The sequence below is a fragment of the Mastomys coucha genome, unplaced genomic scaffold, assembly GCF_008632895.1.
Source record: "Mastomys coucha isolate ucsf_1 unplaced genomic scaffold, UCSF_Mcou_1 pScaffold3, whole genome shotgun sequence".
Taxonomy (NCBI): domain Eukaryota; kingdom Metazoa; phylum Chordata; class Mammalia; order Rodentia; family Muridae; genus Mastomys; species Mastomys coucha.
This window is the reverse complement of record NW_022196909.1, coordinates 58,103,133-58,117,044: the sequence shown is the minus strand read 5'-3', so window position 1 is coordinate 58,117,044 and position 13,912 is coordinate 58,103,133. Positions and strand designations below refer to the sequence as shown.

The 13,912-nt window shown below is 43.2% G+C and overlaps 1 protein-coding gene across 1 annotated transcript; it reads left to right on the top strand.

Annotated features, from left to right (window-relative positions):
* The first annotated feature begins 2,822 nt into the window (after window positions 1-2,822).
* Window positions 2,823-13,239, top strand: Ankrd66 (ankyrin repeat domain 66). The gene is made up of 3 exons (XM_031348074.1): window positions 2,823-2,986; window positions 6,244-6,472; window positions 12,622-13,239. Exons 1-3 carry the CDS (start codon window positions 2,824-2,826, stop codon window positions 12,806-12,808), a joined length of 579 nt encoding a protein of 192 aa, XP_031203934.1. The 5' UTR covers window position 2,823; the 3' UTR covers window positions 12,809-13,239.
* The last annotated feature ends 673 nt before the right edge of the window (window positions 13,240-13,912 follow it).

Below are 13,912 nucleotides of genomic sequence, written 5' to 3'. Positions count from 1 at the left end.
CAAATGGAGAAACAGGTGGTAGCAGAATCCCTACCCTTGTATAAGTTGCTTTTAAGTGCCCTTCGTGAAATTGCCTTCACCTGGTCCCTCTGCCTACAAGTGACTTGCTGTGTGATGCTTTGAAGAAAATCAGTTGTCAGGGCCTGGTCTACACATGTGTGTAGGAAGCTCTTACACTTCACAGCCTGGGACTCCCAGCCCCCAGATCAGTCACTGTAGCTCACCAAGATGACCCTTACTCATCTCTTTAGGATCAAATTCAGGTTCTGACAGGACAGCTCCTTTGCTTCCCCGCCTTACTGACTGGCTTTCTTCCTGTCCCCTGGGCATTACGTTTTAATTATGTTGAATTCTCTGAATCACTGGCTCTAGGGCTACTCTCATATTTAGTTATGCAGCAGATACAGATACAGTGTCAGCAATGCTTGGTCCCTGTCCCAGAGTTTCAGACTCAGCGGGTGGATATTGAGCCCAATAATTTGCATTTCTAATGAACCTCTCTTGCTGCTGGCAATGACAGTTTGTAAGGCGGGTTCTGGCTCCTTCTCCAGTTCTCACGTTGAATCTTGAGATCTAGGGCATCTCTAGTAGGTGCAGTTCAAGCAACTGCCTCCTCCAATTTCCTACCTTGTCTCCTCAGATGTGGACACATGAGGATTTTCGATCTCAGAATTGTTTACACTCTTAATCATCATCCAAAGAGCTTCTGTTTATTTGGATCATGTTCATTGATACTACCACCATGCAAAGTTAAAGGAATATTTTCCATTTTTAAAGATTTCTTTTATTTTTAATCATTTGAAGGAGTCTGAGGGCTATAGCCAAATATTAGAAACAGCTATGAGCTGTCTGCTGCAGGTTCTGGGAGTAGAACTCTGGTCCCCTGGAAGTATAGCATGCGCTCTTAACCACTCACCCACTTCAGCCCTCAAACAGTTTGTTGAGGCAGTTCCTCAATTGAGGTTTCTTCCTTTTGTGCCATGTTGACAGAATGGTATATTTTAGAATGTATTAAAGAAGTTTCATGAAGTGAATTTCTCATGGGATTATATAAAACTAAGAACGCAACATGAAATACTTTGATGAAAAGTGATTGTGTTCTCCACAGAAATAAAGAACATGAAGAATAGTTGTTGGCTTGCTCTATCTATTCTCTGACTCCCTTTAATAGCTAACTAAATTGGAGTCAGCTGAATCCTCATAGCATCTTTGGAGTTCACTGCCATGTTTTGATGGAAGTATATAAAGCAATGGGGATCTCGGACATTTGTACAGTTGGATATGGAGAAATATTTGTGGCCTTTCTGCACCATTGTGAATTTTTCTTTTCTGGATCTACATCACAACTGCCCACTATATGGTGATGTCTCATAGATCTGTTGCAAGGTGGTATCTAAAATGATGTCCATATACCGGCTACACTCCATTTGAGCCAACTCGCCCACCTCCAGGGCTCTCTTTACTTGTGGTCTATCTTGCAACATCCCATGCTTGTCATATGGACAGACTGGCCCATGGGTGATGGAGATTTCATCTTATTGGGATGATTTTATTGTACAGTCAAGTTCACTAAGCTATATATTCAAGGGTGTAGGACTCAATAAAAGTCCTCTTTATTGTAACGTGAAGTGTGTTCCCATGAGGCTGTGCTCTCCTGTAAGTGTGCGAATAGCAGTTTGCTGACGGAATCTTTTTTTATGTCTATCCACCACTGGTTTTCACTCCATTATCTTTAAACCACAGGGTAGATGAGAGCAAAAGGAACAAGACCCTTGCCATTTTAATACTACAACAAAAGCACTTTTCACTTCAAAATCCCCTAAATCAAAAATCAGGGATCCCTAAAGGTTGGTAGATTACAGTATGAGAGCTGTGTTTGTGTGCATATGTATGTGTGGGAGTATGTGTGAGAAGGGCTGTGTATGTGTAGGTGTGTGTGTGTGTGTGTGTGTGTGTGTAGTTCAGTTGACCATGTTAGGTGTTGGCTCATTCTCAGAGCCTCCCATCCTTTGTTTGAGATGGGGTTTCTCACTGGCCTGGAACATCAGACCAGAGGCCTAGGGAGCCTCAGGAGTCATTTCTTTCTATTTCCCATACTGAGACTACAACTGTGAGCCACCCAGCCTTTTATGTGGGTTCTGGGGATCTGAACTTAGGTTCTCATACTTGAGAACAAACGAGTACTTTACTGACATGCCATCTCCCCAGACCCCTCATGGCATACCATTAGTAACAACTTCCAGTAGTTGTATTTGGGTGGTGGCAAGCTGTGCTCCTCATGAGGTATGGCAACAGCTTTTCATTTCCATGGAGCACTGATGCTGGATCCAGTCATCTGGTCTGAACTGAATGTACAAATTGCTGCTGTCCTCACAGCATCTCTGGATGCTTCCACACATCAGAAAGACAAGATGCAGAATTCCACAGTCAGATTAAAGTAGCATAAAACTAAGGGAACTCTGAAGGAGGAGTAGAAAGTCGTACTGAAAGATGGGTGGAGGACACAAGGTAAGGTGCCAGTCTTTGACTTTAAAGATAATTCTGGGTAAAGTGGGGACCATCAGTAGTTTTGGGGTTGGAGAACTGTGCATGCTATCTATACTTGTTGGGAGCTAGAGACCCTCACAGCAGAATACACACAGACACACACACATTCAGACAACACACACACACACACACACACACACACACACACACACACACAGCAACACTAGATGCAAATCCACAAGACAGGAAAGCCAGTCACTGATGTGGAAACCTAGGGAGCACTTGCCATGGGTGAAAAGTTATTAAGTGGCTGTATCCCTTCCAGCAGATTCTGTCATGGAATTGTCAAAAATATCAGACATGACCAAGCTCCACCAGGCTGTGGCTGCAGGGGACTGCAATTCAGTGAAGAAAATTTTGAAGAAAGGTCTCTGTGACCCAAACTACAAGGATGAAGACTGGAATGACAGGACCCCGCTTCATTGGGCTGCGATCAGAGGTGAGTGGATAGTGCCTCTGTGGACCCATGCCTAGTCCACATTCCCGAGGCCATCAGCCGGTATCAGAGAGTAAGATGGACATTTCCTTAGCACTACATGGAACATTTCAACTCAGGCATTGGCTCTTACTAGTGGTAGCACCTGGACCCCATTATTTAATGTTTTGGGCTCCCTTTTAATTCTGCTATATAATGGAAGCAGTAATGCTACCCTGGAGTTCTTGGAAGGGGAGTTAGATAGTCATACAAAGATGAGACTCTAAACTTGCTGCTCTCAGTCCTCTGCCATCATGACTTCATAAACAGAGTAGAAGAAGATGAATTCTCACCCCCTCCCAGCACATCCCAGTTACACAACAGGAAGTTAGTAACAAAAGTCTTTAGCTATTGGGGCTGTAGAGATGGTTCAGCAGTTAGGAGTGATTGCTGCTCCTATAAGGACCAGAGTTTGGTTCCCAGCACCCACATCCACCTATAACTCCAGCTGCAGGAGAATCAACATCTTCTGCCTCCGGGGCATCTGCACACATGTGCATTAAGCATATGCATGAGCACTGTCATGGTTTAAATATGCTTGGCCCAGGGAGTGGCACTATTAGGAGGTATGGCCTTGTTGGAGTAGGTGTGTCACTGTGAGCGTGGGCTTTAAGACTCTCAACCTAGCTGCCTGTAAGTCAACATTCTGCTAGCAGCCTTCGGTCGAAGATGTAGATCTCTCAGTTCTGCCTGCACCATGCCTGCCTGGACACTAACATCCTCCTGCCTTGATGATAATGGACTGAACCTCTGAATCTGTAAGCCAGCCCCAATTAAATGTCCTTTAGATGACTTACATTGGTCATGGTGTCTGCTCACAGCAATAAAACCCTAACTAAGACAAGCACCTACACCCCCCCACACACACACACAAAACAAATAAAACACAAAAACCAAAACAGCAACAAGAAGCCCTACGGAGCCCCTTATACAGTTGGTTAACTGCTCCTGAACATGAGGCCTGTCGTGGAGTGGTTGATATACTCAGTGTCCTATTGAAGAAAACTGGTTTTCCCTTCCCAGCAGGTATAAGTGGCAGCTCAGTTGTTAACTTTTACCCTAGTGTCTAGGTTTTCATTCATTTATTCATTCATTCATCCATCCATCTATTCATTCATTTTAAAAGCTAAAATAAAATATAATATAATAAAACAAAACTATTACATTGAGGTACAAGACAAACTAACAGAAGGAAAAGAGCAAAGAGAAGGCACAAGAGTAGCTTACTTGTACACTCAAGAATCCCACAAAAAACACTAAATTCAAATCCATAATATGCATGTAGGAAACCTGGTGCAGGCCCATGTAGGCTTCTGAATGCTGCTTCAGACTCCGTGAGTTCATATGAGCTTTCTTCATCCTGTACAGAGCAGTGTTTCCTCCATCCCATCTAGTTCTTACAATCTTTCTGCCTCCTCTTCTGCAGGGTTTCCTGATCTATTAGGGAAGGGATTTGATGGTGATATCCCAGTTAAGGTTGAGTGCTCCAAGGTCTCTCTCAGTCTCTGAGTAATATCTGACCATGGGTCTGCATTTGTTCCCATCTGCTCCAGGAGGAAGCTTCTCTGATGATGGCTGATCAAGACACTCATCTATGAGTATAGAAGGATATCATGAGGAGGCTTTATCAGTACATTTTTCTTTCTTTTTTTAGACCAATATTAATTGGTTTTACCCTAGGTCCCCGGGCTATCTAGTCTCAGGTTCTTGGTCACCCAAGCAACGTTCCATCCCATGGACTGGGCCTGAAGTCAAATCAGTTATTGGCTGGCTACTCCCACAAGCTTTGTGCCACCATTGCCCTAGCATGTCCTGCAGACAGGACACTGTTGTGGATAAAGGGTTTGTGACTGGCTTGGTGTGTGAAGATTAACTCCCTATACCAAAGATGCTGAAGCATAGGGTGCAGGCTCTGTATAGGCACTGGTTCAGCACCTGTGTCCTCAAGGAGTTGTGTAGGTGTTGTCTTCAGCCATGGGGCTTTGCTGGCAGTTCATGGAGAGCAGCCTAAACTATTGGCAACAGCCTGAGTTGTTTGGGGATTTCTATTGGATCCCTTCGCCCAATAATTCAATTAAATTAACCTAGTCCTGATACTGGAAGTTTTGTTTGGTGACAAAAGATGGCCAGTTGTGTCTCTGACTCCTCACTATTTGACAATTTTATTTAGATCATGTGTGTGTGTGTGTGTGTGTGTGTGTGTGTGTGTGTGTACATTTCTACTGTACTAGGTTTCTATACTACTCCTCAAAATGCCCCTTAATTTTATCTGTCTCTTCCTGTATCCCTCTCACAACTCTCCTTCCCTCTCACTCCCCACTTGGTCCTCTCAGTTCAGTCCCTCACATTCCTCCATAACTATCTGTTCTATTTCCTAATGAGATCTGTCTGTACCTTCTAGTATATTACTCCATAGCTAATCTCTATGGTTCTATAGATTCTAGCTTGATTACCATTGATTTCACAGTTAATATTCATATATAAGTGAATAATATTATATTTGCCTTTGTGAGTCTGTATATCTCACTCAGGATGACTTTTCTAGTTCCATCCATTTGCCTGCAAATTTCATCATGTCATTTTTAACAGCTGAGTAATATTCCACTGTGCAATCTCCATCCATTTTTCTTTTGAGGGACATCTAGGTTGTTTCCAACTTCTGGCTATTATAAATGGGGCAGAAAGTTTTAAGAACTGTTTAGGGTACAGAATAAGTCCAAAGCCAAGCCTCAAAACTTAACAAGACATAGTCTCAAAATAAAAATTAATGAGAGTAAGGAATATAACTCAGTATTAGAAACCATGCACAGGGCACATGGGACCCTAGCTTCAAGCCCAAATTCTACAAAATAAATAACTAAAACAAACAAACAAACAAACAAGCAAACAAATAATCTATTGTGGTTGCAAAAGCTTCAAGGATTGCTCATGCGTAGTAGATTCGATGAACTTGAGCAAGAGCTGGGATGATGGACAGAAGGGAGGCCATTCTAGAAAGAATACAGGAAGTTCATGCAGGGCTTGGGTCTCCTTGGAATAAGGATGGGGTGCTGCCTCCCAGGAAAAAGAATGTGAAGGGAGAGATATGATGATAGCGAGGCAGCGGTGCCGCAGAAGCTGCCTTCCTCCTGCCTCCGTTCTCCTTGGGTTGCTTCTGGTCTCAGGCCACTGAGGACATTTTAACCTTAACTTTGTCTTCTTTTCTCCATGGTCTATCTAAGGGCAAATGGAGGTGATCCATCTCCTGATACAATATGGAGCCAGACCCTGCTTGGTAACTGATGTAGGCTGGACAGCAGCTCACTTTGCAGCTGAGTCAGGCCACCTGAATGTACTCAAAGCTCTGCACGCACTTCACTCTGCCATTGACGCTGCTGACTTTTTTGGAGACACACCCAAGAGGATTGCACAGATCTACGGTCAGAAAGACTGCGTGGACTTCCTGGAGATGTAAGTACTGTATTGTCCCAGCTACAGGAAGGAGCCTGCAACCAGGGTTTTTTGTCACTTGGCCAATCTCCGGTAAAATGAAAGTGAAACAAAAAGACCTAACCCAGTGGTTCCCAACCTTCCTATTGCTGTGACCCTATGGTTTCTTTTTAAAAGATTTATTTATTTTATGTATATGAGTACACCATCGCTGTCCTCAGAAACACCAGAAGAGGGCATCAGATCCCATTACAGATGATTATGAGCCACCATGTGGTTACTGGGAATTGAACTCCAGACCTCTGGAAGGCTCTTAACCACTGGACCATCTCTCCAACCCAATGTGTAGCTCAGGTTGGCCTTGAACTTGTGATCCTCCTGCCTCTGCCTCCTTCAGCAAATCCTACCAGCATGCACCAGCACAACTGGCACTGTGACTCTTCAATACAGTTTCTTGTACTGTTGTGAACCCCCAATCCTTATTTCATTGCTACTTCACGACTATAAGTTTGCTATTGTTTTGAATCATAATGCCAATATCTGATATGCAGGATATCTGATATGCAACTCAAAGGGGTCATGGCACACAGGTTGAGAATCACTGAACCATTTGACTGGTATTATGGTTTTTTAGCAGATCATTTACTTTTTACTTTATATGTATAACTGATTTACCTGCATGCATGTATGTGTACTGTGAGGCCAAGAGAGGGCATCATATCCCCTTGGAACTGGAGCTACCAACTGCTAGAGCAGCTCTGTGAGTGCTAGAAACAAAACTCTGGGTCCTCTGTAGAAAAAGAGCCTGTGCTCTCACCACCCAAGCCATCTTTCTAGCCCCTGTAATATGTTTTAAGTTGATTTTAATTTTTTTTCTTTTTTTTATCAGAATGACAAGTTGAGGATGAAAAGTACGTTGCTCTTTTGCTTTAGATCCTACAAGAATTATCTCTAATAAGAGCTGGACACCAAGTTTGAGGATAGGACTTGGTCTAAGCTTCATGGCCACCCTCAGATTTCTGAAAGGTGCTTGAGCTAGCTGTGTGACTTTGCTGTACAAGTTAAAACTAACTTTCTGATCTTCAGTTTCCTTGTACTTACTAAGCTGTGGAGACAGTTCAGGCAGTGAGGAGCTTACTACACAAACAAGACGACCTGAGTTTGGTCCTCAACACCCGTGTAAAATAGCCAAGTAATCCTTTCCTGAGGCTCCAGTTTGAGAGTTCAGAGACAGAAAGATCCCAGGGGCTTGCTGGGCGGCCAATCCAGACAAAACTGCAAGCTGGAAGGTCAGTGGGTGATCCTGTATCAAAATATAAAGAGGGAGATACACTACCCTAACCTCTGACCTCCATATGTATATGTACATGTACTCCTGAGCACAGCAGCGCATACATGTAACACATACACATGCACGTACAAACACGCATATACAACATGAGGAAGATGAATTAGACTTCTGTTCTTTTGTTTGTTTTTGTTTTATGAAGGTTTAAATTTTGGTTTTTTGTATTTTTTGTTTTTTCTTTTTTCCATTAATTTATTTATTCACTTTACAATCCAACCATAGCCCCCTCTCTCCTCCGAGTACTCCCTTATTTAGTCCCTCCTCCCCATCCTCTGAAAAGGGGAGATGCCCCCCTCCCCGTACCAACGCACCCCAGCACATCATAGACTTCTGTTCTTTAAGACCCATCTACATTTACCTATGACTCCCCTAGCCCAACTAGGACTTGTAAAATCAAGCAGTTGAATATAATTAAATACAAATTCTGCTCCTTGCCTTGCAAAGAATGGAAATAAAATTTATGAATCCATAATTTGGTTAGGTCAACATGTGATTCATACAAGAAAAAGTTGGACAGCCTGGTCTGAAATTTGTTGCTTGGGAAGGAAGATGAGACAGCCAGAAAACCTCAAAGCAATTCCAGCTATTCAGAGGACAGAGACAGTGGGCTGCCTTGTATGAACTTCAGAATGTAGTTGTTGTCAGAATGTTCAGTTTACCCAGGATTGTGGCTTAGGCCTACAATACCAGCTGCTTAGGAGGCTGCCCCAGGTAGATTGTAAATGCAAAACAGGCCTGTCTAGGCTACAGAGGGAGTTCAAGACCAGCCTGGGCAAATTAGTGTGACTGTCTCAAAGAAACATTAAAATGAGACTGGGCAGGAAGTGGTGATGCACGCCTTTAATCCCAGCAGAAGCATGTAGATCTCTGAGTTTGAGGCCAGCCTTATCTAAAGAGTGAGTTCCAGGATGGCCAGTGATACACAGAGAAAACCTGTCTCAAACAAACAACAAACAAAACAACAACAAAAACAAAAAATAAACAAACAAAAACCCCAAACCCCACAACCAAAATAAAAATGAGACAAGGGAATGTGGCTGAGCGGTGGAATACATGCTTAGCCCATGTGAAGCCATGGGTTCAGTCTTTGGCACTGCTATCCGGCCAAAAAGTTAAACTAGTAAAACCATTGCCTAGGGTGTGATTGGTTATCTATAGAAGTAACTCAAGAGACCCTCTCTTAGAAATGGTATCATGACTGTTCCTAAGTAAGGCCAGGGGGCCAGCCCTCTTCTGTCTTATGGGACCTGTTCTGTCCTATAGTAAGGAGAAGCCTGCCTGCTCCTTCTGCTCTCTGTAGCATCTTCGTTTCCTCTTTCCCTCTGCATTCTGTACATTGCTTTCTTAGTATTTTATGTTTCCTATAGTTTCTAAGTTATTCCACTCTGCATTCTCCTTCTAATATAAAAAGTGTTCTGTCTAAAAACTTCTTTTCAGCTCAGTTCTCTCTCAGCTCAGTTCTTAGCTCCATTCCTCTCACCTCAGTCCCTCAGTTCTGACTCTTCTCTTTGTCCTCAGCCCTTAAACATCTTTCAAAATACATGATCACATGTTCAAAAGTTCATCACAAGTTCACACACAGAAAATCAAATCATAAATTGAAATAGAAGTTTACAACAGAGAATGTTTACATGCATATCCATTAAGAGTAATTATCTAGCTAAACATCCATCACCTGTCTCAACTCCACAGGTTCATTGAAGATTTAAGACTATAAGTAAAGTTCTGTATAGATAAGCCCAATCAATATTTTATCTTCTGTCCTAGCACCTATAATAAATCAGTAGTCCCCCATTATGACCTTTGGTTAATTGTTTTACAACCTCTTAGGATGTGCTCTGAGTAGGAGAAAGTCTGCTTACTATCGAAGAACAATTAACTGCTAACACTTGGGAGACTGGCAGAGTTCTCATTGCAGTTTTGACTATCAGAAAAGGACCTAATAGCAGTCCTACTATAAAAAAGCTTAATAATCACAGATATAATTTTAGGAATTCTTATAGGATCAGCATAAAGTCTAAAGTCATCTATTTATCTATATAGCATCACTACAAGACAGTACAACTTCGTGAATCTGCAGAGATCTGCTCCAAAGGGTGTGCTATTACTTAGTGATTGTTATATGTGTTTAGTAATAACAGGAAAAAGCATATTAACAGCAGAAATCTTTCCTAAAATGAGTCTCTCACAGCCTTGATTTATAAGGGTGCACCTGTTGCAGACTATATAATAATCTGAAGCAGACATTTCAGGATGATCACCTGCTAGTTATTAGCTTGTCCTATTATGGCTCCTGACAAAGTATGGCTGAGGAGATTAAACATGACCAGTATAATGGGTTAGGCCATGAGAGGAGAGAAAGAGAGGAAGAGAAGAGAGAGAGCAAAGAAAGAAGGCCAGGAGGACCAAGGGCCAAGCATGAGCCAAGAGAGTTCATGGTCAGAATGGCAGGGTTTTATAGCAATGAGCTGGCTGGGTTTTGTAGGAAAGGATGCTCATGAGCAGAAGTCAGGGTACAGGGCAGGGTGAGGAGAGGTGAGAATAACTAGAATGCTTGCACCTTGTAACAGGCATTCGGAGTGCTGAGGGGGCCTGGGGTCAGCATGTGCTTTGGTATGTGAATAGACACCACAGTCTGCCATCTGTCTGGAGTTTCTTTTGGACCTGATATCTCTATACTCTGTATTCCTGGGATTGATGGGCTAAAGAAAACTCCAGAAATAAGCAGATGAGTTGTCCGGGAACAAATAATATCTACTTCTAGCTAAGCCCCCAGAATGGCTTAAGTCTTTCTTTGTACCTGAACTCAGGAAGGGATGGACACACTTCTCAACCCCCATACTTCCAGGTCCTACCAATCCCCATACCAGTTCACCCTCCCCTCCCCTTCCTTTCTGTGTCATGATGTTCCTCCATCTAGGAGGAACATATCTCCCACAAGAAAGCCACTCCTGTGTTCTTGCTTAGTCTTAGCTTCCTCCTGTCTTGTCAATTGTTTCTGTTCTCTTCTTCCCACTCCTCCTCCATGGTCTGTGAACATGTTCAAATAGATCTTATTAAAGAATGAACAAAGAGCTAGATGATGCATGCATGCGCACTCGAGCCGCACACATGCACACACGCACTCGCACGCGCACATGAACATATTCATACACTTCTCCCCTAGGCTATTGAGATAATCTACAGAACTGTTGCTCCTTCCTCATCTCTGGGTCGCTTTTCTGAAGACTTCTCCATCTTTGTATTGGCTCAATTCTCATATGAATAATCAAACTTCCTGTTGCTAACACAATGTTCCCTTCTCAATGCAAGGCCAGGTAATCTAAGTATTTCTCTTCTTTCCATTCCTCCTCCCTCCCTTCTTCCCTCCCCCTAGCCCTTCTTGCCTTCTTCCCTTCCTTTTTTCCTTCCTACCTTTTGTGTGTGTGTCTCTCCCTGTCTCCCTGTCTCTCTGTCTCTTTCTCTCTGTGTATGTGTGTGTGTGTGTGTGTGTGTGTGCGTGTGTGTGCATGTGTGAGGGTCTCACTATATAACTCAGCTTGGTCTTTAATTCATGATCTCCCTAACTCAGTCTCTCAAGTGCTAGTATTACAGGCAGGTACCCTATGCCCAGTTCCTTGTGAGCCTATCAAATGCTGGAATTCCAGTCTTGCTCTTGGCTTTCTATTGATCCCCACCCCACCCCGTCCCCAACCTTGCCCCCAAGCAACCTTTGCCCCTGTTCAATGAGGCACATGATATTTGGCCTTAGCATAACTAAAATGGAGTGGGTACTGTCAGGGACAGTGGGCAGGCAATGCTAAGCAGACCAAAACTTTAGTCAGCTGCATCCCATGTGAATTCACATCTACTTATCACTTCCCACCAGGAACTTACTTCCCTCCTGATATTAGAGAATTCGGAGGGATGCATTATGGATGAAGGTGTAATTTGTGTGGTTGTGCAAAGACAACAAAGACCAGGCGGAAGGAAGAGAGAGAAAAACCTGTTGATGTGGGTATAGCTACCACATTGGAAATGTGCATAGGTTAGGTATGCGAAAGAAGAGGTGGAGGGAGCATGGGACCATGAAGGCACTGGCCAATGGGTGTCCTGTAGTGGGGTTGGAGATTTTGTAACTCTAGGCAAGTAGATCAGCCACTATCTTCGGAGTTTACATTGTGAGAGGTGAGCTCCTAGGCGATTCTTACCTAATTTATTTATACACACAATGCGTGCAATTATGTTTCAGCACTTTAAATTCACTTGAGTCATTGACTCCTCGAGATGGTTTCATTCTGCAGCCCAGACTGGCAATCCTCCTGCTCCACTCTCCTGAGCGCTGGAATTGTACACGTGCCTGGCTATACTTTAAAATGGTAAACAATGAGCATGTGTCGCTTTTATAATCAGGAGAATAGAAAGAAATGCAACAGCTTCCCGAGAACATGAAGATTGATCTGGAAATTTGAGCATTTTAAGAATGAGTGCCCTCATAGAAGCAGGGGAAGAGGGGGTTGAAATAGGGAGGTTCCAGTGGGGAGACCGGGAAAGAGGATACCATTTGAAATGTAAATAAATTCCAGCTGTTTTTGAGTCTGAGATTCGTCACACCCAGGCCACATACTAGCTTTCCCAGTCTTCAGGTAGTTGTATTTTAGACCTTCTAAACTTTAGAAGGTTTAGAATCTAAAGAGTGCTCTTGGACATGTGTGAACTTGGCCTCCTTCCTTCTCAATTAAACTGTGAATGGCCTGCGCCTGCGCTGTGTGTAGCCCTCAGTAAGAGAGGCCAATGCTGGCCAGGCTCCTCCTTCCACCCTCACCGGCTGCTCTCTTCGCAGGGCAGAACTGGAATGCAAGGACCGTCGCCAGAGAGAGCTGTTGCTTGATGAGCGGGATCCAGATTGGGACCTCAAGAAAAGAGAGCTAGAGCTGTCCCTTCCAGCTCCGGATCAAACCGCCAACAAAAAGAAGAAGAAAATCCGAGGCTCCACCAGGCTTATCCATTCCAACCCCTGGAGGATATGAGAAGGGGGAACCCCAGGGCTCAGACTGGAGCCAGACGGAATACTCAGACATCTTCCCAGGATTTGATTCAGCCACTCTTCCCTAGGCTTCTACAGAAAGTCCAGCCAATCATTCAGAAGGAAAGTCTTGCCAGAGTGTTCTCTATAGGAGCCGATGTCTCTTTGATAAAACCCGATACCCAGAAGCGTGACCAGGAGGGAACACGTAGCCAGCTTGCATTTTGTTTCCGTGGCTTGCAGTGTCAGCATGCCCCGCCCCTCGCCCCACTAACACACATAGTTACAGAATGTTCAAGATCAAAGTCAGTGCTCTCCTAATTAAGTTGATTAGACTGGGGCAAAAATGAAATAAGAAGCTAAACAAAAACAAAAATCTAAAAACTTCCCAACATGACTGATTTAATCTATAAATAAACCTTTTTTTTGTTTGTTTTTCTTGTGGGAGCCCACAGTACCAGCATTGAGGACTTTACCCATGATCACATCCAGCTAGGAGCAATGGTCTGGGCAATGCTGCTACTCAATGAGAGGCAACAAACACCAAGCCTGGCTGGAAGGGAACCTGTCCCACATATTGACGAGCATCGGCAGAAAATGGTGAACTATGTGTGGGTTTGTTGCTCTAGTTTTTCAATAATAGACTTTACAAAAGTTAGATGAAATGTTCCAAGAAAAATACAGCATCTAAACTGAGACATTAAAAATATATATTGAAGATTTGAAGGCTGTACAAGTAAATGTTAAATGCCTTACTAGCTACATTTAATATTGATTTGCTGAAATATGACAGATGTTTTAATGCTAAGTAAAATGTAATATTAAAATTAATTTTAGTACTTTCTACTTTTTATTTTTACTTCCTTTGAAGTATGAGAAGATCTTGTAGGGTGAGTGCTTTTGCATTTATATATCACATTGAATATCTGAGGAAAGTGTATGGACATGCTACATTGTGTGTGTGTGTGTGTGTGTGTGTGTGTGTGTATGCTTGTGTGTGCCAGAGAAAAACTTGTGAGAATCAGTCCTCCCTTTCCACACACATAGTTACAGGACCATCTGGGTCCTGGGAATCAAACTCGGTGGTCAGGGTTGGTGGTGAGGGTCC

Coding starts and splice junctions, on each gene's coding strand:
- Ankrd66 (XM_031348074.1), top strand. CDS start 2,824: ATGGAATTGTCAAAAATATCAGACATGACCAAGCTCCACCAGGCTGTG. Junction 2,987..6,243: donor TCATTGGGCTGCGATCAGAG/GTGAGTGGATAG, acceptor GGTCTATCTAAG/GGCAAATGGAGGTGATCCAT. Junction 6,473..12,621: donor TGCGTGGACTTCCTGGAGAT/GTAAGTACTGTA, acceptor CTCTCTTCGCAG/GGCAGAACTGGAATGCAAGG.